General features: G+C 38.1%; 1 protein-coding gene across 1 annotated transcript; it reads right to left on the bottom strand.

Annotated features, from left to right (window-relative positions):
* Positions 1 to 3,063: 3,063 nt before the first annotated feature.
* wnt3 (wingless-type MMTV integration site family, member 3) lies at positions 3,064 to 26,535 on the bottom strand. Its single transcript, XM_028476042.1, has 4 exons — positions 26,233 to 26,535; positions 10,392 to 10,633; positions 6,320 to 6,585; positions 3,064 to 4,009 (listed from the first exon to the last, which is right to left on the bottom strand). Exons 1-4 carry the CDS (start codon positions 26,310 to 26,312, stop codon positions 3,530 to 3,532), a joined length of 1,068 nt encoding a protein of 355 aa, XP_028331843.1. The 5' UTR covers positions 26,313 to 26,535; the 3' UTR covers positions 3,064 to 3,529.

Genomic DNA, 26,535 nt, shown 5'->3' with positions numbered 1-26,535 from the left:
CATAGAAAAATTAGTCAGTTCTGCCTTTTCAAAATAAAACTCAGCAGTAGAGTCTCACTATTTGATGTAAAGACAATTCAAACCAATTTATCGCCACCTACTGTTGGAGTCGGGCACTAACGGCAAACTGCTTTGTAAATAAATTATACGATTTTTATAAAATAAAAGCTTTTTTCTTAAACTGGTTCTGTGAAAAAAACGATGAGAAAAAAATAATTCATTAATTTCAAACTTTAAATAATTGTATTGAATTAAAAGTTGAAACATTTTTATGAATATTAAGTAATTCAAAAAAAAAAAAATCTTAAACAACTATTCAATAAAATTACATCTGTTATGTAGTTTGTCATCTAAATAAATTTAAATAAAGTAATAGAAACAGTAAATATTAGCCTTTGTTTTAATAATAAATAATTTTCAATATTTGATTAATAAATAAATATATATAATAAGTATGATAGTATTGTATATAATATAGGATTAAATAAATAAAATAATTTGATATTGAATTCATGAAATAAACTAAAAATAGTTTGTTTAATAAACTTAAAGTGGTATGAATGCTTAATAAATGCTCTGATTGGTTAATATTATTAATAATAAACAATGTGAGTGTGTAGAAATGTGGGACACAAAGAAGTCAGAGGGCGAGGTGTCGTTCAAATATATAATCTTAGTTCAGTCGTACAGATATATACACGGTACAATAAATAATATTTATAAAAACATAAGCTTTACGATGATACCATACAAAGGGAACTATCCACCTTCAAACATTTGTACAAAACTTTGGATATAGCGGGAAAAGGATGGGAGGGCAGAGCACTGGAGAGGAGGAGGCGGAGTCTGACGCTGAGCACGTGTTCCACTTAGTTTAACTTCAAAGTCAGACTTACTCCATTCTGAGATTAAAGTCGGTCTCTGACTGTTTCCTTGTAGTTTTCAGATGTTTAATGTGATTTTATGTTGAAAATATGGGATTAAAGTCTTTAGGTCTTTAAGTTTTTGGAGTGGAATATAAAATCCAGAGATCACTGTCAAAATTGTGGCTTATTTTTAAAATTTGGGTTGTTACTTAGAATTCTGACTTGTTTAATCCTGATATTGAAGTAAAAATTTCTGGGTTCTTTAATTCTGAGATTAAATTTGTAGTTTCATAATCCCTCCAAAAATGTTTATTCTGAGATTTATGTTGAAAATATGGGATTAAAGTCAGAATACAGATTTGTAATTGTAGAATCTGAATTGTAAGATTTTCTTACATTTTTAAGATTGAACTTTGTTTTTTTACAAAATTTCTGAGAATAAAGTCACAATCCTGAGATCACTGTCAAAATTGTGATTATTGTTTATTTCTCAAATTTGGTCTACTTTTTGACTTGTTTAAAAATCCTGAGCTAAAAAATTAAAAAAATTCAGATTTTTTTTTTTTTAAATTATGAAATTAAAGTTAAAACACTGATCTTTTAGATAGAAGTCATAATCAATCACAAAATATCAAATTAATAAGTATAATTAAGTCTTTTGGTCCATTTTCTGAGATTAAAGACAGAATTGCGATTTATAATCCCAAAGTTCTATTATTAAACTCAGAAGGTTTAGAACCTTTTTTTCACAAATCTTTTTTTTTTTTTTTCCCATTTTCTGTGATTAAATTAGAATAATTGTTCCCCATGAAAATAAATTCTGAGATTTTTAAATATATTACGAGGTCTGACTTTAATTTAAAAAAACAAAAACCTGAACGCTGTAGAAAGAGAGACGTGGATTCCTTAAGTCGTCAGATAAAGAAATCTATCAAATCAGTTGTTTGTTCTTTGTAGTTTGTAAACGTTGATATGAGTCAGACGCAGTTTGTTTAGTTTCAACTTTAAACTCAGAATAAAGAGTTTCCTCCAGGACACACAGGAGTTAAGTTAGCTGTGATAAGCACGTCCAACACTTAAATGACCTTTGCATCATTAAAACCTGATCAAACAATGTCTGGATTGGATTTTCAGAATAAAAGAATCTGAATGAAAGTGTTGGCCGGTGTCGGCTAATGGTAAATATCAGACACCTTTACAAACAAAGTGGAGACGCCATTGTTCAGATGGTGGAGCTTCCATCAGATGTCAGTGAGGATCAGTAGTTTAACAAAGTCTGTTTACTGCATTAGTGTCACATAGTGTTACTGCTGTGGGTACGGGGGGGCAATAAATAAAGACGAGGGAGGGGCTGGAGGGAAGGGGGCATGTAGAGGTGTGTGTGTGTGAAACACGCCAACCCTCACCTAGGGAATCTTCCATTTTCAATTCTCACACATTGAAGGAAGTGAAACCTCACGTTTGTTGCTGAAAAAGTTCACTATTTGTTTGCCTGAGAGATTATTTTTATTTTCTCAATAATTCTTAAACAACGTTCCGGACTTTTGCGGCACACTTGCGTGTCTCCAGTATCGTCAGCGTTCATCGGTTTTCGGCAAAATCACGGACAAAACATCAGCATCACAAGAAAGCGCGTCGGCCATTTTCTCTGACCTTTAACAAGAAAAATATCAATCAATCATCTGCAGAACGATTGGATTAGTGATGGTTTGGATTATGTTACGCTACCTGGCGTCGTTTTAAGGTGCGTTGACAACAAACACGACTTCAGAGACTATAGTGGCTTAAATTGCCCGTGATGAGTCACTTGAACATGGTAGCGCTCTTTACCCGTTTCATGGCTTCATCTACCCTAGTGACATGAGGGAGGGACAAACTCATTACTGATTGACTTCTTGAAAAGTTCAAAATTTCAAACTTTGAGCGACTTCTAGCGACTCAGATTGAGTCGCATAACGTAGCGCCACTTGCATTGATTTTGAATCAATGGACAGTGAAGTCACGTTTGAACACACCTTTAGTCTCAACCAATTAGATATGATCTCGAAATGGGAAAACGGCATTTCTTCAGAAAATGAGAGAATGGAAGGAATGCAGAACAAAAGTTCAAAAGAAAATGAAATAAAAGAAAAAGGTAAAAGGATTTTTTTTATTTAAAAGAAGAAGAAGTTAAAAATGTGTAAAGAAGTTAAGATGTTTAGAAACGTTTTTTATATATATATATATATATATATATATAAAGTATTTAAAAAGTCAAGTTCAAAAAAAGAAAAAGGTAAAAAGAAGTTAATGAAGCCGGCAAATAAAAAGTGAGAGGAAGTTGAAAAAGTTGACAGAAGTTTCCTTTCCTTTCAGGCTCAAACATTTTTTTAAACTGCGTAACGTGGAGCTTCAAACGTATCGTGAAAATTGTGGATGTTGTGACTTGTTAATGGAAAAAGATTTGGATTTAAATTGTTAACTAGTCACCAATTTCTGTTAGCATAGCTGGTTGCTAAGGTAATGTGCGAGGGTGTTACCTTAGCAACCACGATGTCTCATTAAATAAGAGCGACTTTTCATCATTTTATCGCAGATTGTTGAGAGTAAGGATTACTCACGATTTGAGTAGGTTGGCGTGGTCAGGGTTGGCGTGTATGTGTGCGTCTGTGTGTTTGTGTGTGTCACTTGCAGGTGTGCACGTCGTACACGCGCACGCACTCCTGGCAGCTGACGTAGCAGCACCAGTGGAAAATGCAGTGACACTTCTCTTTGCGTTTCTCAGTCCGGGTATTGTGGCCCCGCCCACAGCACAGCAGGTCGCAGCCCTCAATGCCGTGCGACGACACGTTGCAGACGCGGTCGCGCGTCCCGAACGAGCCGGTCTCCGGGTTGGGCTCGCAGAAGTTGGGCGAGCCCTCGTAGTAGACCAGGTCTCTCTCCGTGGGGTGTTTGAAGAAGGCGTATTTGACCCTCAGCGTCTCCACCCACCCCCGGGACTCCCGGTGCTTCTCCACCACCATCTCAGATGCGCTGTCGTACTTGTCCTTCAGGTAGTCGCCCAGCATGCGGAAGTCGGGCTGAGCCCACCAGCACGTCTTCACCTCACAGCTTCCTGACAGACCGTGGCACTTACAGCGAAGGTGCATGTGGTCCAGGATGGTCTGAGGAGAACAACTCATTATTATCATCATCATCATCTTTATTATGATTATCACCAAAAATACACACATTCAGAGAATTCAGCACAGTCACAAGTTGAGGCGCAACGATTCACATTATTTCTAACCATCCCCAACTTTTTACCCTTAATGTTGTCTTTCAAAACTTTTTAAAAGTTAATAAATGAAAGTTAAATAAAGCTTAGATTAGCATGTACGTTTGGGTTAGCGACAGTCCCAACTGTTTGGTTAGCTTAACATGAAGCGACCAATCCCACCTGTTTGGTTAGCTTAGCATGTAGCGACCGGTCCCACGTTTAGGTAAGCTTAGCATGTAGCACCCATTTCCATGTTTTATTAGCTTAGCTCTTACCAACCAGTTCCACATGTTTGGGTTAGCTTAGCACGAAGCAAACAATCCCACATGTTTGGGTTAGCTTTGCATGTAGCAACCAGTCCTAAATGTTTGGTTAACATAGCATGTAGCAACCAGTCCCACATGTTTTGTTAGCTTGTTCGCTTAATTACTTAATTACTAACCAAATTGAGTAGTTAAAGCAGTAACTAAGTTAGTAAATTAAAGTTAGATAAAAGAAGGCGATCACTGAAACATTCTCGTTATTTTATTTGTACGTTTAGTTTCAATGTTGGTGGTAATGGTTCAATGAGAAATGTTGCTCCAGGACTGAGTGGTGGTCATGTGACCTGATGTTAGCGGTTAGCTACAGATGTGCAGCTGTGGAGCCTCAGGCTCTACCTTTGTGCTTTGATTCCTCGTCTATATTTAGCTGCAGAAATCCCCACAGGTGGCCCCTGGACGTCTGACTGATGACATCACAGCATCAGCCAATCACAGCGTGAGCCTGTCACTAATATCAGGCCTCTGGGCTATGGCGGCTACACTGTCTCAGATCAAAGGTGGTCTCACTGCCGTGTGGTCCTCAACCTCGGTGACAGCCGTCCCTCGGCCCTGCTCATAGCACACTGTGGGGGGAGGGGCTATGTTTGGTGAGGCGCTGGCAGGTTAGACGAATAGTGAGTATCAAGGGCTCCTCTTTTAAAGTGGGAGCTCCAAAACGGGGTGACAAAGTCAAAAACGAGGGCTGTTCTCAGCTCGTTCATTTAATTACATTTAAAAACCAGCTTAACAACATAAACAGTAAACACGCTATGACGTTAGCGCTGAGCTGAGCGCTGATGGGTGAGTTTATCAACCTCATCATTAATCTGTCTTTCTGACTGTTATTACGTACAAACATCAAGCTTCCTTCATTATTATCAGATTTACAGACAAATACCAGCATGATGCCAGTATAAATCAACATAAACAAGCATAAACCAGCATAAAACCAGTATAAACTACCATAAACCAGTATAAATCAGTATAAAACCAGTGTAAACTACCATAAACTAGTATAAAACTAGTATAAAGAACCATAAACCAGTATAAACTAGCATAAAACCAGTATAAACAACCATAAACCAGTATAAAACCAGTATAAACAACCATGAACCAGTATAAACCAGTATAAATCAGTATAAAACCAGTGTAAACTACCATAAACTAGTATAAAACCAGTATAAACCAGCATAAAACCAGCATAAAACCAGTAAAAACAACCATAAACCAATATAAACCAGCATAAAACCAGTATAAACGACCATAAACCGGCATAAAACCAGTATAAACTACCATAAACCAGTATAAAACCAGTATAAACAACCATAAACCAGTATAAAACCAGTAAAAAATACCATAAACCAGCATAAAACCAGTATAAACTACCATAAACCAGTATAAACCAGCATAAAACCAGTATAAACTACCATAAACCAGTATAAACCAGTATAAAACCAGTATAAACAACCATAAACCAGTATAAAACCAGTAAAAAATACCATAAACCAGTATAAACCAGCATAAAACCAGTATAAACAACCATGAACCAGTATAAACCAGTATAAATCAGTATAAAACCAGTATAAACTACCATAAACTAGTATAAAACCAGTATAAACAACCATAAACCAGTATAAACCAGCATAAAACCAGTATAAACTAGCATAAATCAGTATAGACTAGCATAAATCAACCAGTATAAACAAGCATAAACCAGTAGACACTAGAAATAACCAGTATAAACCTGTATATTGTGAAATCGCAATTTCCATTGTGATCATTTGCAGCCATCATGTCATGATAGAGTTACACAGTATTGCGATATGTCAACATTAAATCGTGAGACGTAAAACCACATTGTGACATCACAATAATGTATCGGGGCTTTTCAGAATAAGAGCATGGCTGCTCACCGTACGTCCTGCCTCGTTGTTGTGACGATTCATGGCAGAACGAGCGTCGGGTCGGTTTTCTCGTGCGTCTGCAAACTCTCTGGACACCAACACGCCAAACTCTGCATCCTCACTGCAGCCGCCCCACTTCCAGCCCTCTCCTGGGGGGCCTTTATGGTGGGAGTCACACCCACACATGGTGGACGTCCCCTCAGCGCAGGAACGCGTCACTGCAAAGGCCACGCCCGCCGATGCTATGGCATGGACGAACGCCGACTCCCGAGTGGCTGAAAGAGAACGAGGTGGAAATTCACAAAATGACTACAAAAATACACAAATTGACTCAAAAAATTCACAAAACGACTACAAAAACATACAAAAATACAAAAACTGACTGCAAAAATACACAAAACGACTACAAAACATACAAAAATACACAAAAGGACGACAAAAACATACAAAAATACACAAATTGACTACAAACATTCACAAAACGACTATAAAAACATACAAAAATACAAAAACTGACTGCAAAAATACACAAAACGACTACAAAACATACAAAAATACACAATACGACGACAAAAATACAAAAAATCACTACAAAACTAACAAATATAGATAAAGTGACGACAAAAAAGTTTAAACAACAAAAACGTGCATTAGGATTCAAAGCCTCAGCTCGTGGTAAGAATCATTTCACTGGCCAAGAAAAGGCTTTTATTTTGAAGGGCATTTATTTAATCACTGCATCACACCTCGACCAATAGCTGATGATCTTTAATGTTAACATAAATGTGTGGTTTTTAAGGGAACTCACCAACATTGTGTGTGTGTGTGTGTGTGTGTGTGTGTGTGAGAGAGAGAGAGGGGAGTGAACACCTGCAGAGCGCCATCGTGACATCAGCCTTCATCGTGTGGGCGTGGCCTCTCTACATCTGGATCATATTTCAGGAATGTTGCCCTAGGCTCCGCCCACGTGTGTCAGATGGAGTTACACTTTACTTTGAAGGCCACAAGTTATTGTGTAACTGCGCACCATTGTCGCACAATCAGCGCACACTTAGTGCAGCTGGACCCCCACACACAACTGGTGTTTGTTTGTTTGTTGTTTAGTTATTTTGTGTTGATTTTATCAGACAAGTTGTTTGCTGTTATTATGTTGTAGTGGGTTTTTTTATGTATTTTTTTTTTTTTTTTTTTTTTTTTTTTTTTGGGGTTTTGTTTAGTTTAATTATTTTGTGTCGTTTTTATCGCTTAGTGTGTTTTTGAATGTTTACTGTTTTCTCAGTTATTTTATTTATTTTCGTTTTGTATTTTTTTTAGTGAAATCTGAGTGTAGTTTTGCTTGATTTGCTGTGGTTTTTATATTTGTTTAGTCGTTTTGTTTATTTTTGCATTTCTTTTTTTTTGTAATTTTGCTGTAATTTTGCACGTTTTCTGGTCTTTTATTTAGAGTTATTTTTGTGTGTGTGTGTTTTGTTGTGTATTGTGTTTCATATAAAGATGGAAGTGTGCAGTGGCTGTTTCATATTCCCTCCAAACGTTGTTGTTTGTATGGCGTCTTTGCTAGCGGATGTTATCCTAGTAACTGGTTTATCATGTTCTGATTAGCTTAGCCATTAGCGGCGTGGGGTAAAATTATGTGTGTTCATGGGTGGATTATAGAAGTCATTAGACATGTAATGTAGTTTAAAAAGTGTAATAGTGAGTAAAATGATGCCACCCTGGTTCTGTGAGCTTTGGGCCCCCACGGCTCTGGCTGCTAGCCAAAGCTAGCGGCGCCGCGGCTACCTGCTGGGCCCATCAATCCGCCTTTGTTTCCCGTGTGTCACAGTGTGTTATTCACACAAAGAGTCTCAGCGACTCTCTCTACCCCCACAGCCTCGCTCGGCCTCACTCGCCCAGAGCTGCTTTCTCTCCAAAGTAAACCAAACTACAAAAACTCCACCAGTCACCAGCGATGCTACCAGTGATGCTACCAGTGATGCTACCAGCGATGCTACCATTGATGCGACCAGTGATGCGACCAGTGATGCTACCATTGATGCTACCAGTGATGCTACCAGCGATGCTACCATTGATGCTACCAGTGATGCTACCAGTGATGCTACCAGTGATGCTACCAATGATGGTACAGATGGTGGCAACTGGGAGGTGACACGCTGAGATTGAGATTGTTTCTGACCCGAGGGTCACATGACCAACATCCATGTCAGCATTTAAAATATCGATCAATCAGAGCATTAACAACGGGAAAGAAATTGTTTTTTTCCTGAATTATTGGGTTGTTGTCAATGTGTGTATTTTTGTTGTGTTGTGTTGTCCTTGTTTATTCTGAAGAATTGAGTTTTTTTTTTCCTGTCATTTTTGTGAAATCTTCCATGATTTTTTGTGTGGTTATTTTTGTATTTTCTGAGTCAGTTTGTGAGTTTTTATGTAATTTTTTGTGTCAACATTAGAATAATGTGAGCATTAACACAGGAAACAACTGAAGCTTTGTGTCATTTAGTATATTTTTGTGTATCTTTGGAGTTGTTTCTGTGTGTCTGTTTTGGTTTTGTTTATTTTTCTGTAGTTTTTGTATTTTAACGGTTAATTTGTGTATTTTGTTTGGTGTCATTTTTACTGTCAACATTAGAATTACGTGAGCATTAACACAGGAAACGACAAAGGTTTTGTGTCATTTTGCGTATTTTTGTGTATCTTTGTTTTAGTTTTGTTTATTTTTCTGTATTTTTGTGGTCAATTTGTGTATTTTTGTTGTCCTTTGTTTCACTGTTGTTGCCATCAGTTTATCTTTATTTCACATTCGTGAGTTTTCTGCAGAAATCTGGACTTCCTGTTACTTCCTGAACATAAAACTGATTCTCAAACTAAACCCAGAGACGGTTTCAGGTCCAGCATTAGATTTTAGACTAGATTATATTCTAGATTAGATGCTCTGAAGCCTGCACGATGTGGACAGAAGTATGTGGACGAGTCTGTGTGAGGGTTTGTGCTCCTCGTCTCCAGTAAAGGCTTCAGATAGACATTATAGATGATGTGATGCTCCCAGCTTTGTGGGGAAGATGAAGACCATGCAGCACCTTCAGGAGGAGCCGGTCCATGTTGGACTGGAGAACTAGAACTTCTCCATCTCTAAACGTCTACTCCTCCGTCTCTCACTCTACAGGTTGTTCTTTTCTTTCGGTTTTTCATGACGGAGTCAAAGGGCGTGTGAATGTAGCGTCCGTGGGAGCCGGACAACATGAGGCGCACGGCTCTTCATGCACAGTAGGGGTCCCCCCCACACCGCCCCTCGGCTCTTTTCTATTGCCTGTAATCTGTTTTGGTCGCCCCTCTCTCTCCTTTTTAATGTGACTGCTCACGCTGCCTTTTTCTGCAACTACACCAAACTCTACATATTTGAACCTATTTTCAGCACTTTTTCTTGCCATATTTTTGCCCCTTTTAATGCGTTTTTTCTACATTACTCCCAGTTCTACCATTTCTCCATCACATTTCAATGCCTTTTCTGCACATTTGTAGCGTAGTTAGATACTGCTCATCGCGCTCAGCAGGAGCCATAGTTACTGTATTATGTTATTAACACTTTACAACTAATTCACATGTTACTCACTAGATGGTGCTGTCGGTCACAAAAGGAATATAAAAAGCTGTGTATTTGCTTGTATAAGTCGCATGCTAATTTTTCAATGAAAAAAGTTGTGACTTATACGCTGAAAAATACAAAAATGGTGCTATAGGGGCTTCTGGGAAATGTAGTGCAGTGAAAGTGTGAGCGAGCTATAGTAAATAAAAGTAAAAGTGAGTGTAAATGAAGCAGTAAAGTACACGTTTTCAGTAAGTCAGAGTGTGTTTCCTGCTGCGTGGAGGCTGAATATGTGTCAGTGCTTGTAGCTGCATTCATTTCTCAGAGCAGTCAGGAAAGGTGTATATTATTGTAATTGCTCCGGTTAGTCGTTTGTCAGCAGATCAGGCAGCGCTCAGGAGCCCGAGGGCCAAACGTTCTGCAGCAGCACGCTGTAGTGCATGCTGCAGTGCACGCTCCTACTTGGCCCTACATTTAGCAGGAAATACACGCTGGTACCTTTGTCCAGGACGGGGCCAAAAATGGCCAGGTTGTCCTTGATGGTGGTGCAGTTCCAACGTCGGCCCCTGAACTGGTGCTGGCACTCCTGGATCCCCAGTTTGACGCCCTCAGCCACGCTGGGCATGATCTCGATGTAGTTGCGGCAGAAGCGGAGCTGCTTGGGGACCAGGCCGGGGATGGAGCCGCACAGGATGGGCTGGGACCCCAGGGACGAGTACTGCTGGCCCAGGGCCAGGGACCTGCAGGGATGGGGGGTGGACATCAAACATCAGCTCTGCACACAGAACATAGTTGTTCATATTTCAATATTTCCAGCTGGAACTTTTAAAAGCCATGAATGAATAAACACGTGTTAGTTTATATATCCTGGAATACCAGTACAACCAATACAAACCAGCAAAACCAATACAAACAAGTATAAACCAATATGAACCAGTATAAACCATTTTATAAACCAGTAAAACCAATGCAAACCAATATAAACCACAATAAACCAGTACAAACCAGTATAAACTAGTGTAAACCAGTATAAACCGTTTTCTAAACCAGTATAAACCAATAGGAACCAGTATAAACCATTTTATATACAAGTATAAAGACTGTGAGAGTTTATTAAATCCTTCTTTGTTGCTCATTTCTTTTTTTTTAAACTCTGGGCTCTGCAAACTCGTGTCCGTGTTAACTGATGACTGTCTTCCTCTGGTAACCAGCCAACACTTAGACTCAGTCACCAGTTAACACGATCACAAGTCCATTCAAAACCTCCTCAGTTTAACCAGCGTTTAACTAAATGTGATGGAGAAGTGTCAGAATTGGGTGGAATGGAGCAAAAATGCATTAAAAGGAGCAAAAATATGGCAAGAAAAAGTGATGTAAATATGTTTAAATATGGCAAGTTTGGTGTCGTTGCAAATAAAGGGTAAAAACAAGCAAAAATTGGCTCAAATTGTTCAAAAAATATTTATAGTTTCTTGAAGGCATCTGGAGACCCCTCCCAACGTCTTGTGATCCCAAATGGGGTTCTGGCCCCAAGGTTCAGATCCCCTATGTTAGTTGATCTAAAGCAGCAAAGCTGAGCTGAAAGTTGACAGAGTCTTTATGGAGTTTGGTTGGATTGTTCTAAAAGCACTTCTGGTAAACTATGTGTATCCAATATCGAGAATCACCAAAACAATCATCAAATCCATAAAAAACTGGATGCTCACGTGTGGCTTTTGTCTTTAAAACATAACTGTGTTAATATGTAAGTGCCTCAGCACCTGAAACATGTTTAAACACTTTAATTTGTCTGAGGCTAATCACATTCCTGCTGATGTTAGCGAACGCACAAAAGGCCTGATTAGTTTTGGGGGAAAAATCCTTTCAATGAACCGACCGCAGAAAAAATCACCTCCAATTGCAGCTCACCCTCGTTCATTAGTGGTTTTCCTTTTGGAGCGACTGGTTGTTTTTAATAGTTTAAATTAATGGTAAATGGTAAATGGACTTTATTTATATAGCACTTTATCACCACACTGAAGCAGTCTCAAAGCACTTTATCAGCTCATTCACCCAATCACTCTCACATTCACACACCAGTGGGACAGGACTGCCATGCAAGGCGCTAGTCGACCACTGGGAGCAACTTAGGGTTCAGTGTCTTGCCCAAGGACACTTCGACACATAGTCAGGTACTGGGATCGAACCCCCAACCTCTCGATCAGAAGACGACCCACTACCACCTGAGCCACAGTCGCCACAAATTAATGTTAACCACGACAACGGGAGTGATCGATTCCTGCTGCGATGCCAGAAACCATTACACTTTGACTGCAGGTGATTAATTTAATGGCTTGGTGTGTTTTGACACGCTCTGTGTGATGACAAGCTCCGACACAGCCGTACGCCTCGTCCACGGGCGCGTGCCAACATCACATTTCTTGTTTATTAATTTTTTAGCCTGACGTGCGTGCTTTATTATTCTTTTTTCACATGTACAGTCGTAAAATTCTGCTGTAAAGGGACTGATATGCAGCCGTGGAGCAGAGAGGAGGAGCAGGAAAAACGTCTTTAACAGGAGGAGGCACTAGCATTAATCTAGAATTAGCATTAGCCTAGCAATAACATTAGTCTAGCATTATCATTAACCTAGCAATAGCAATAACCTAGCAATATCATTAATCTAGCATTAGCATTACCATTAACCTAGCTTTAACATTAGCCTAAAATTTGCATTAACCAACTATTCACTTTAGCTTAGCAATAGCAATAACCTAGCAATAGCATTAACCTGGCATTAGCATTAACCTAGCATTAACTTTAGCCTAGCAATAGCATTAGCTTAACATTAACATTAACTTAGCAATAGCATTAACCTAACATTAACATTAATCTACCATTAATTAAAATAAATTAAATTCAGCTTTATTTATATAGCGCAAATTACAACAAGTCATCTTGAAGAGCATTAGCATTAAAGCTATTGTGGAGATGTTATTTTGGATTCCAATTCCGGGTGGATCATCAAGACTATTGGTTCTCCTAATTGTCAATCATTCTGACATAAGGCGGTCATACGAGCTTGTCCCCAGCTAGTCACCAGCTGTACATGCGCAATAAAGGTGCGTTCACATGAGTGACTGAAGCGATTACATTCAATTCAATTCAACTTTATTTATATAGCGCAAATTACAACAAAGTCATCTCAAATCAAAATAAATGACGCAACCTCAAGTTATCCCCCCTCAAGCGACTTGACTTGTGTGATTTGAGCGACTAGGTCGCGCTTGACTAGTCGCTCAATGTTGAAAAATGTGAACTTTTTAAGCAACTTCAAGCTACGACTCCCCCTGTTTGTAGAGTGAGGCAGTAGCCCCTCCCACCAGCTACAGTGAGATGGCTGCAGTGGAGGTCTGAAGCCAGGACCTCTTGAATTGGCCGATGCAAAATTACCAAGACCAAAAAGCGCCACTATGTTCAAGCAACTCATGACGGGCGATTGAAGTGACTGCAGTCGCTACAGTCGTGTTCGGTGTGAACGCACCTTTACAAGTTTTTATGTGTCTTGTGAGCTACAGTTTCAGCTATTTATTGAAGCTCGCCGTTGTAAACGAGGAAAACGGGGCTGGTGCACGCTCTCTCGCACTCGTTTAATAGGCGTTCCCTCTTGGGAGCCGGTCGAGTGTTGCGTATGTGCATTTTTTAAAAAAAATGGAGAGGGCGTTTCTTATCTAAACTTTGGGAAAATCCTCCTCTATACCTTTAACCTACCATTAGCATTAGCCTAGCATTAACATTAACCTAGCATTAACCTACCATTAGCATTAGCCTAGCATTAACATTAACCTAGCATTAACCTACCATTAGCATTAGCCTAGCATTAACATTAACCTAGCATTAATCTACCATTAGCATTAGTCTAGCATTAGCATTAACCTAGCATTAATCTACCATTAGCATTAGTCCAGCATTAGCATTAGAATTAAGGAATAAAGTAATGCTGAAGAAAGTTGTGCAGCCATGGAGCAGAGAGGAGGAGCAGTAATAACGTGTTTAACAGCAGGAAATAATCACTAATAAACGTATAAACAATAGAACATGAAGCTCAGCCAGAGATGAACCTATACTGTGGTTATCCTCAGGATAATACCTCAGTGGTTGCATCTGTAGTCGTTTGAAATGGGAGAAACTAAATGTGTGCTGCACACAGGTTGAGGTGTTCTACTCCTGGTAGAATGTAGCGGCGCTGCAGGGAATAATGGGAGGATCACAGGAACAATCAGGATCAGATCAGAGAACCACTGGGATGACCTCAGGAGTCCCGTAGGGTTGAAACCCAACCACAGCCTCACTGTGTGTGTGTGTGTGTGTGTGTGTGTGTGTGTGTGTGTGTGTGTGTGTGTGTGTGTGTGTGTGTGTGTGTGTGTGTGTGTGTGTGTCACTCCACAACAACACAAAAGTGCAGTCATTGAAGTGACAGCGGGGAAAAGGAAAAAAAACCCTCTGACATCACAGGGGTTTGGACCCAATGATGACATGATCAACACAAACCACGAGAACTTTGAACAAATGCAGCATTTAAAGCTACAAATACAACAGTTTATTAGAATCAATAAATAACCTTTTGGTGCAGCTTAGAAACACAGAGATGGATTATTTTCCCGCACATCCGTGTGGTATCTCTGCTTATTATCTTAAACAGTAATTACTGTTAAACAGATGGAGCTAATGATTAGCTTCAAATTAAATAACATCTAAAGCATAAACTTATCCTCTTTTAATAAACTTCAAGATTAAATCTAATTCTAAAAGCCAGTTTTGGGGAACAGATAAATCCCTCTAGTGTATAAATCAGATTTGACTGCTTTCATATTGCTTGCAACTTTTGTTTAGACCCCAGAAATAATACAAATAATAATAATAATAATAATAATAATAATAATAATAATGGGGATCCTATTTTCGTAAACAACTGATGTCTGCTTTTTCTCCTGGTTAGACTCCAGATTTAGTTTTTTTAATCTGAAATCAGATCTGAACAAACTTAATGTAAATCTGATATTCTGATGCTCAGTGACAAGTGCTTTACCTTTACAATTCTACAGACAGGTCGCTATACCGTTTAAGACCCTTTCTCAATTTCAAAATATAATAATTGCGACCCATAAACATAAATTTTGGACATCTTTAGAGAATCGGAGCAACAATATTGTTAGAAGTTGTGGAAAGTAGAAAAAATACATCTGTAGCAGAGAAGAGGAACAGATCTATGCTGCATATGTCTATAACAAAGCAACATATCTATTGTGTATGAATCAGTTGAAGATCTGTTGTTGGTTCTAGGATCAGTGAGTCCAGATCTCTTCACGTTCTCAGCCAATGAGAGCGAAGCTCACTAACGTGTGACTCGTTTCTCTCCGTCTGCACTGAATGACTCAGCACTTTAATTACATGACATCATTCTCTTAGTCAGAGGATGGAGGTTTGGTCTCACATCCAACCTGACAACATCCAACAGTCCTTCGTCTGGGTCCCACTTCCTGTTTCCTCCTCCATCATCATCATCATCATCATTGTCACCCTGTGGAACGATGATAATGATGATGATGATGATAACGATGATGATGATGATGATGATGATGATGATGATGATGATGATGATGATGATGGTGGAGGAAGAAACAGGAAAACCAGATAAAAACTCCAAATGATCCTTGTTTATGTGGATTTATCTTATTCTACATATTTTCCCACAAAGAAAACAACTGATCGGTCTCTAGCTTTAATCTCTATGACACATATGATACATCAGTGAATATCATCTATTAAATGTTTGTAAATTATTAAATCAGCATATTATTACGTACGGAACCTTAACGAGACATTTTAAGGCAACAGCTAATCTTCCCTTTGCTTTGAGCTGCAGTGGCCCCGCCTACTTTAAATCTTCTAAACTCCCCCTCCTTTCTCTCTTTTTTAACATTTTCATCACTTTTTTATAGATATATTTAATTATTATTCATGTCAGCTTTTAAAAATAATGAACAATCAGAGCAATAACACGTAAAAGAACAAAGGGTTTGTCTGTTTTGTCTGGGTTTTTTTGTCGTTTTGTGTTTTTTCTGTAATTTTGTCATTGTTTTGTTTTTTTGTCATGTGATTTTTTCCCCTTTTGTGTGTGTGTTTCTGTCACTTTTGTCATTGTTTTGTGTCTTTTATGATTGTTTTGTGATTTTTGTCATTGTTTTGTGTCCCATTTTGTCTTTTTTTAATCATTGTTTTGTGTCTTTTTGTCATTGTTTTGTCTTTTGCATGTCATTTTGCATATTTTTATTGTAGTTTTGTATGTTTTACTGTCATTGTGTATATTTTTGTTTGTTTGTGAGTTATGAGCCATTTTGTGCTTTATTCTCGTCCTTTTATCTATTTTCCTGTAGTTTTGTGCGTTCTCTTTGGGGGGGCCGTTCAGAACTAGGCCACGGGCCGCCTGTGGCCCCCGGGCCGGCGGTTGCGCGTGTCTGCCCTGACTCTGACTTCTGGGAAGACAGCAGCGACGTGTCTGAACCCAGAGAGTTGGAGCAGCGACGCTGAGGGAATCTGCTGCAGGGAAGGAGACGACGTGCACGTCTGAGCGTGTCCACGCCCTGGGGGGGTCATAGCTTCTTTAGCAGCTAACCAACGCTAATCGTTCACTCTTTACCCTCTATTTTAACACCATTTCTGTCTGTTTCAACACAACTTCCTGTGTGCGACTCACAGTAAAAGGATCCATGAGTTCTGACTCATTTAAAAAAGACTTGAGTCTTTATCTCAGATCATTTATTAAACCATTAGATCTAATAGATCTTTTAAAACTCACGTCTGGTTTTGTTACTCGTCTCCCATAAAAGTGAGAATTCCTGTAATTGAGACGTCTCCGCTACATAGTGTTGTGCATCTGTTGGTCTTTGTGTAAACCTGGTGTCAGCATGCTGCACACATGTCAGACCATATGACCTCCTGACCTCTGACCTCTGTGATATTTGGTTTCACAGTTTACATGTTCATGTAAGTTCGTGACCTGTCAGTAGGACGGACTCATCAAATAGCTGCAACACCAGATCACACAGTGCACCAGTCAGGCTGGCTTTGATGGAATACTGACTTTAAGGTTGGCTGTTTCCTCTTTTTTTAAATTAACCGATTTATTTCTTTTTTTAATTATTTATATTTTTATTTCTTTTCTTGGGAAACTGGGAGCCGACCTTTGATATTATTATTATTTTTTAACTGACATTAAATGTTTCTTTCCTATTTTCTGAATGTAAAGCCTTTAAACAAAAGCATGAATCGTCAGCTCGACAGGTGATGTTATGAACGAGAACGTTGTGGTTTACTTAGTGACAGAACTTCCTGTTGTTAAACTGAGTTGTGAACAGATTGTCACACAGAGGAAAAACAACATGTTTTATGTTGGTTCATCACATCAACTGGTCATCATGTCAACCAGTGACACGTCACAGCAGAAGTGAGGCTTTCTCGTGACTGGTTTCTGTCTACCAGTTTTGGATCATGTCGTTCGCTCAGTACACACACACATACACATACACATACACACACACACACTTTTTGTTGTTGTTTTGTCATTGTTTTGTGTTATTTTTGTCATTTTTTCCATGTCTCTTTGTCATTGTTTTGTCATTGTTTTGCATCTTTTTGACGTTGTTTTGTCATCAATTTGCATCTTTTTGACGTTGTTTTCTGTCTTTTTGTCATTGTTTTGCATCTTTTTGATCTTGTTTTGCGTCTTTTTGTCGTTATTTTGTGTCTTTTTGTCATTGTTTTGCATCTTTTTGATGTTGTTTTGCATGTCGTTGTCGTTTTGTGGTGTCTTTTTGATGTTTTGTGTCTTTTTGTTGTTGTTTTGGGTCTTTTTGACGTTGTTTTGCATCTTTTTGTCATTGTTTTGTGTCTTTTTGTCATTGTTTTGTGTTTTTTGTCATTGTTTTGTGTCTTTTTGTCATTGTTTTGTGTCTTTTTGATGTTGTTTTGCATGTCGTTGTCGTTCTTTTGTGTCTTTTTGTGGTTGTCTTGTTTGTTTTTCTGTAATGTTTGTCATTTTGCATATTTTTGTTGTCGTTTTGTATGTTTTTCACACAGTTTGCTGATTGGTCCGTGCTGTGTTTACGTTCATCTCAATCAAAAACAGCTCTGTGTTCATTTAAATCTGTCAGAAACCGGCCACCAGATGAAACGATCACAAGTCAAACCCCAACACCAGCTATTAAGTGCTAAATATGTTTGAAGGTGATCATGGAGATTTGGAGAAGAACGCATGAGGATGTTCATCAGACATGTGCGTCAGATCACGCCGTTCGTTCAGCACACACACACAGGATGCTGATTTAGCACAGGATGCTACGTCTGCATCTGAGAAGTTATTAAGTGAGGACATTTTGTTCCGGCTGACGTATAGAGAACAAACTTCTGTGTGAGGGCCTCCAGCTCTGAGTCTCTGACGTCTCCTCCACCTCCACTTCACCTCGCCGCCATGACACCTAAGAGCGTCAGATGAGCCCGCCGGGCGTCAGGGAGCTCCACGTGGAGACGTTCCTTAAAGAACGCTGCCTGGAGAGCCTCACACAAGGACCCCACATGGGACCTGCAACACTTCCAGAGAACCAAGTGGGACGAGGAAAGTTGTTGGTGGAGCCCGAGGACGGAATGTTGAGATGATCAGATTCAGAACGACAGGTTCCTCTGCTGCTACACCTGCAGGCGTGTGTGGGTGTGCGTGTGTGCGTGCGTGTGTGGTCACACAGTGAAGTCATCCGTCCTATGCAAATCACAACTCGTAATGGATCGTGTGGAATCTTCCATCAAACATGTGGAATGTCTTTGTGGAAACATCCAAACGCCTTAATCGTCACATCTTTAATCGTCGTTACAAACCAAACACAAACAGCTTTGATTTAAGAGCCAATCAGAGGAGGAACGGACACGCGAATGTATTTTTCCTGTCACGCCCTCAAAGAAAACACCTGAACCTGACAGAACCTCAGGCTGTGGAGCAAAGACATGTGACCTTCATTTTACACCAGACAATCAATTAAACATGTTGTTTTAAGAACATTCCTCTGAAAACCCAGAAAATCACAACATAAAGACTGATTGTCTTTATGTTGTGATTTTCTGGGTTTTTGTGTACATTTGTAGTCACTTTTTGTTCTCATTTTTTGTATATTTGTGTTATTGTGATGGTTTTATAATAACTTTTTGTATTTTTGTAGTCGTTTTTTGAGTTTTTAATCGTCATTTTGTGTATTTTTGTGTTTTTTGTAGTTGATTAGTGTATTTTTGTGTATTCAAGCGGTAAAGGGGCGGGGCTATTTGATCAAATCACGTGTTTTTATCCAATTTAGCCTCTATTGGCTGAAGCGTCCAGGTGGGTCCTTCCTATTGGCTGCTGTGTGACCGTGACCCGGTCACCGTGTGCGTGTGTGTGTGCGCGTGCGTGTGTGTGTGTCTCCACTGATGAAGACTTTAGCCCGCGGCCCTTAGCCCCGCCCCCTTAGAGCCTGTGTTTTAGCCGCTAATCACCGGGCAGCGCGAGGACCTTTGTCATTTCCCGCCGTCACTCGTGCTTTGATGGAGGATGACGTCGTGGCCTCGCCCTCACCTTCATCCTCACCTGCTCACTGTGACTCAGCAGGTTTGTTCCTCGTTCCCATCAAACACATCTATGAGGTTTCCCTCCGTCTGTACCTCAACATGTCCTGTTTACTACAGACAGTCGTACTCTCTATTATCAGTTTAACATTCTCTGTGTGTGTGAAAAAGGTCAGTTTATCCGCAGTTTTTTTGTGTTTTTTTGCGACTTTACCAAAGTGTGACTCAGCAAATTTCATTAAACGTTATAGATCCGGGTTATTCTAGTTCAGGGGCCGCACGTGTTAATCAGTTTAAATCATATGTCGTCTTAACAATACAAGATGAAGCGTTATTGTCGTATAAAATACCAGATACAGGTAGATTAATAAAATAATACAAGATTAATATGTTTTAGTGATAATTCATTAATTTTTTATTTTTTTTAAACAAAAATAGATAAAATAATACTAGATTATTATTATTATTGTGAATAATTATAATATAATAATGTATAAATAGTAGTTTTTTTTAATTCATTAAATAATTTACAAAATAGATAGATAGATAGATAGATCAATAGATAAAACAATACCTGATTGTTAATAATAATAGTAATATAATAATGTGTTATCATTTTTAAATGTATTAAATCATTTTAAAAATAGATAAAACAATGCTAGATTAATAATAATAATAGTAATAATAATATATTAGTATTTTTGAAAAGATAAAATAATACTAGATGAATATTGTTATTATTAATATTGATATATTAATAATACATTTTCAGTTTATTAAATAATTTACAAAAATAGATTGAATAAAACTAGATTAATAATATAATAATGTATTAATAAATTTTTTTAAAACTAGATAATAAATACAAATACAAACCATCTCACTATCATCTTAAATCAGGCTTTGTGACATTTTATTGTGTAATTACAATAAATCTTTTCATATTTATGACTGTTTCATTCTGAATTTTGTTAAAAGAAAATACAGACTTTATTTGTCTGAAATGCTTGTGATTCAAACAATGATGAAATAGTTTAATTCCTTTGAGAAACATCAGGATTTGGGGTCAAACTGATGTGTTTGTGACCCCCTGAAGTAAAATAAGCCTCAAACCTTTAAATTAAAAAGGTTTTAAAAGTGTGTCTGTGTGGTTCCAACTGCTCAGTGGGGGTCTCTACACCTGCATTAGTGATACTGAGAGGATTAACCCTTTCATTTCCCCTGGTGTCTCTCAGGCTTTTGACCCGCACCTCTTCAAATCATAGCCTAATGTTTCCCATGAGCTTCTCTACGTCCTCGCTCTCCTCCACAATGCACAAACATCCTTGATCTTTTCACACACAACCCGGGATTTTCTCCCGCTAAGGATCATTTAAGTGACCCCCTTTTTGCCACTGGCAGGGGGTTGGATTCAGGGTGTGTGTGTGTGTGTGTGTGTGTGTGTGTGTGTGTGTGCGTGTGTGTGTGTGTGTCACCGTTGGATAATGACATTCCTGAGACCCAGAGACTCCACAGAGCCACTGATTTGACTCCATCGCCCAAAACAAGGCTTCATCATCTCAATATCAAACTAATTTGCTACAGTTTTATACGAAACATGAATCATTAAATCACTTTTTTATCACATTAACAGCCGTGGAATCTGATTTTCTATGTTTTGTGTGAGTTTCTAGCAGAAAAATCACTCAAAAGAGGATAATCTGATATGTGTTTTTTTAAGCCTTAAAGTGAGAATATATTAGGGCTGGGCAAAAAAACAAACGATTTACTCGATTTATCGAATTTGTAGATAAAATCTTATTTTTTTAAATATAATTTTTAATTTTTTTTTTTAAATTAAAAAAAATTTAAAATTAGCATTTTTTTCCCACCACAGTTTTTTTGGACTTTTTCACGTTCCGTCCTTGTGGGTTACTGTAGCGCGATGTGAGTTAGCCCCTTCTTTGTTTACATTTATTTACTATTTGAGTTTATTTGTAATGTTATATGTTATAAAATATGCAGTTATCTGATTTCTTAATCAGAAAATTGAAGCTACTGTGAAGTTGCTGTTGCACTTTTGCTTAAACCTGGGTTAAAGCTTGAAATTGTTGAATGACAGAGACTCATTTACTTTTTATTTTGGGTTTGTTCTATGGATTTTAACTCTTGAGGACAATCACAGCAATAAAGTTGCGCTTTTGACAATATATCTGATGTCTGCAGTCATTTTTAAGTGCATTAAAAAAAAAAAAAAATCAAATATCGAATCGAAACTCAAATTTTTCTTTAAAAAATTAGCGATTTTTGAATTTTTTAGGCAAAATAGCCCAGCCCTAGAATATATAGATATATAATAGTATTTATAGAGTTTGTTTGTTACAATAATTAACAATTTCTTTGCCAGACCTAAGAAGGTTACCACACAGACATAAAAATGTAGATAATAACGTTACGTTGCATGGAAGTGATGCCGGTGTTGCACTAAAAACTGTGATCCGTCAGATTCTGTGACCACTGGGGGCGACGTTACATCACGCCAGTTAGTGTTAAAAAAAAAAAAAAAACAGCGAAGAAGAAAAGTTACAGTTTTAAAATTTAAATAATGATCAAATAAAATAACGCAAATATGCAAAACAGTACTGTACATCTAAAAGTAGCCCTGATTCCAGACCGATTATATTCAGCATAAAACAACTTTTTTACGACATTAAAAAAATCAAATTAAGATTAAAAGAATTATTATGAATTAATGTGAGTTGTAATACAGAAGATCTGATTAAAAAAAGTATTTGAACAGAGTTTAGTCCGATTTCTTTGGACAATTTTCAAAAATGTTTCAAAAGCTTAATATAATTTCTCGTAAAATTCAGCAATTGTTATTCTTACATCCTCACACGTTCCAGATTATTATTCTGATTGACATCATGTTGTTGTTAACAGAAATGTTAAACTCATTAAATTAAATATATGTAAATATATAATGTATATATTAGACATGAGTAACATACACGATTCTAAAAACACTGAAAATAACAATAATACACAAAATGATTTCAGAAACATAGAAGAAGAAAAAAATACACAAAGGGACAAAAAATGACTGGAAAATACACAAAAGTTACTCAAACACAAACACAACTTATAAATACACAAGAAATGACAGAAAAGCACAAAAGAAGATACAAACAATTATGAAAGATTTCACAAAAATAGACAAAATGACTCTAAATAAACAAGGACAACAAAAACACACACAATGACAACAACACACAAACCCAAAAATACAAAAAAGTTCAGTAATACAGGAAAAGAAAAAATATTTACCATGTGAAAGATCTGAATGGTCAACATTTTAAATGCTGACATGTTGATCATGTGACCCTCAGATAAGACACAATCACATGTTTGTGGCCCTGCCCACTGTCATATATTCTCTATTGATTGAGGAGCAACTGGTTAGCCTCATTTCTGCAGAGCTCATACATGAGCTAACGTTAGCATTCTGTAGCTCAATGTGTATCACCATGAACCTAAAGAAGATGAGCTCCTTTTAAAGCGAATGAATGAATGACCCGTTACCGTGACAACCGTTTAGTTATAACAGTGAGTGTGTTTTTCGTGAAGTGAAGCGTGTGTGCACAGGTTGGTGCGTTAACTCGTCGTTAGCTCGTCATTTCCAGCCCACCTCATTAACCCTCCCTTTGCACCTCAGAGTTATTTATGTCCCTGTTTGGGTTTCAACGCCCGTCTCATGAGCGCACGACTGCAGGCACGAGGCTGCAGGCACATGCGCACGCACACACATGCATACGTAGCCCCAGAATTTATGGCGCCGCTTGTCGCCCCTGAGACAGACGGGGAGCTGAGAGCATCTTTGTGTTTGACACCTCGTTTAGCCTCCACGTGAACAACGAGAAACACCGAGCTCTGATTTCACTCACATGTTCCCACGCTCACCTGCAGCCACGGCTCAGCTGAGCATCACACACGTAGCGGTTAGCATCACACACACACGTAGTGGTAAGCATCACACACACGTAGCGGTTAGCATCACACACGTAGCGGTTAGCATCACACACACGTAGCGGTTAGCATCACACACACGTAGCAGTTAGCATCACACACATAGCGATTAGCAACACACACGTAGCGGTTAGCAACACACACACGTAGCAGTTAGCAACACACGCACATAGCGGTTAGCAACACACGTAGCGGTTAGCACCACACATGTAGCGGTTAGCATCACACACACGTAGCGGTTAGCATCACACACATAGCGATTAGCAACACACACGTAGCGGTTAGCAACACACACACGTAGCAGTTAGCAACACACGCACATAGCGGTTAGCAACACACGTAGCGGTTAGCAACACACAGTCAAGTCCATTTACACACACGTAGCGGCTAGCAACACATGTAGCAGTTAGCAACACATGTAGCGGTTAGCAACACACATAGCGGTTAGCAAAACACATAGCGGTTAACACCAATACGTCCATGACAACAAACATGTATTTCCACAACAAAAAGAGTCAAATACGACAAAAAAGGGGGTTTTGTGAAGAAACTGCATAACAAGAAAATTGTGTACAAAAATATTTGCAACATGCAAAATGTTTTTTATGACAAAAATATCCATTATGACAAAAAAATTACCATAAGAAATTACAGACAAAAATTTCCATGACAGCAAAAGAGACGAATACGACAAAAAACGGTAGTTTTATGAATAATCTCTGTGATGACAAAAATGTTTGCAATGCCAAAAAAAAAGTTATGTTACATTAAGAATTTTGGTTATGGCAAAAAACTTTACCTTAAAAAAAATTTAGAAATATACAGCAAAAGAGTCGAATACAACAAAAAAGTCTGTTTTGGGAAGATGTCCATAACGACAAAATTGTGCATAATGACAAAAGTATTTGCAATGCCAAATTTTTTTAATTATTTAGTTCATTTATTACAACATAAATGTTTGTTACCATAAAATAATTTGGTTTCGCAAAATTGCATGCGACAACAAAAATGCCTGTATGACAAATATGCTAGCAACATGCAAAAATAGTTTTACATCAAATATACCCATTATGCCAAATATTTCTACAGTAAAAAATTAAACTCAAAACATTTCCATTGTAGCAAGAAAAAAATGACAGTTTTGTGGATAATATTCGTAACTAAAAATTGTGCTTTACGACAAAAATGTTTGCAATGCCAAAAAAACAGAAATGTTTGTCACCATAAAACAATTATTTATGTTATGACAAAAAATTCACAAAAAAATTTTATCACTGCAAAAAAAAAGTTGAATACGACAAAAGGCAGTTTCATGAAGAATGTGATTCATGACAAAAGTTAGCGTTGTGACAAAATGTCATTGCATCAAAAACGTGTGTTACAGTAGAAGAAGAAAGTTTTAGTATCAGTTGTTCTCGTCTGTCACTGTCACGCCTTCATCAAAGGCACCGCACAATGTTAGAACATTATACTGGTGTCATGTGCACAACTGCTGCAGGTAACACACACACACACACGCGCTGCAGCCTCTGGCAGCTGACTGCTCTGTAAATGAAACCAGGAGACGTCGCTGGTTTTCGACCACGAACACTTTGTCAAAAATGCCGACGCAGAAACGTCTATGAAATCAACGCTTTGATGTTTACAAAAAGAGGAGTGTGAGGTTTGGATGATTTCAACAGTCATTTTTCTATGGTTTGGTATTCGTCTTGTGTATTTTTGTAGTCACTTTTTGTATTTTTGTATGTTTTTGCCTTTGTTTAGTATATTTTTGGAGTCACTTTTTGTATTTTTGTATGTTTTTGCCTTTGTTTAGTATATTTTTGTAGTCACTTTTTCTATTTGTATGGTTTTGTGTATTTTTTTATTAGTAATTTTCTGTATTTTTTGTTGTCATTTTCTGTATTTTTTGCTGTCATTTTCTGTATTTTTGTAGTCATTTTTTCTATATTTGTATGTTTTTGTAGTCGTTTTGGGAATTGTGTAAATATTTTTAGTATTTTTGTACATTTTTGTAATCGTTTTTTTGTGTCTTTGTATGTTTTTGTATTCGTAGAATTTTGAAACCCTCCGCACTCCGTCTCAGGAACCGATGGGAGGCGGAGGATTCAGATTAACGACAAAACGATGAAGCGACAGAGCAATAAGTCAGAAAAACGCTGAGTGGACGATCCACATTCACGTCACGGCGCGTTCAGGGGACCTGAATGTTGAGCAGGGTTCGCAAAAGCAACGAGAAGCTCCGGTCGCCAATGCTATGAGTCGTTTTATTTTTGTTTATCCAAACGAATAAAGCTCGTCACAAATTAGACAGAAGACAGAAGAACCTTCAGATCTGATCTTTCATTGACTTTTTTAAGTTTCTGGTTGAATTAAAATTAATTAAAAAAAATTCTATTTAGTGCATTTGTTTTTCTGACAATTTTCATTCAATTTAGATTAATCTAAATTGAATCATAATAATCTGGTATTTTTATTTTCCACATTTTTCTTTAGTTTTCCTTTGATGTTAAAGCAGTGAAGGAATGAAGGACATCTGCAAAGTGTTACTTCTACCAACTTTAACGATCATCATTTTGGTTAAAAACATGCGATGATCACATGATGCTGTTCATCAATTAACGGCAAAGCATCTTTTTCTTTTCATCGTGCCGTGATTCTAAGAATGGGGAACCATTGCTCTGAGCATCATGGGAACGCTACTCACCACCAGATGGGATACCCTCCGTGGACCCGTGAGCCGGACAACCACACACACGCCAAATATCCAATCAGGTACAAATCCATGAGGGAAGCTTTGAGCTGGTCAACACATGGAGCGACGATCTCGAGTCTCCAAATAGACGAAGAAGAAGAAGAAGAAGTTTGGATGACGGGAGACAAAGATGATCCTCCTGTTGATCCCGACTCAGCAAAGTGTGTGAAGAGTGTGTGTGTGTGTGTGTGTGTTAGAAGTTAGAGAAGAAGTGCACACACACACATGCGCTCCTCTCCTTCCCTCCCTCTCTGA

Source organism: Gouania willdenowi, chromosome 19 (assembly GCF_900634775.1).
Source record: "Gouania willdenowi chromosome 19, fGouWil2.1, whole genome shotgun sequence".
Taxonomy (NCBI): Eukaryota; Metazoa; Chordata; class Actinopteri; order Blenniiformes; family Gobiesocidae; genus Gouania; species Gouania willdenowi.
This window is presented reverse-complemented; position numbering and strand designations above follow the sequence as displayed.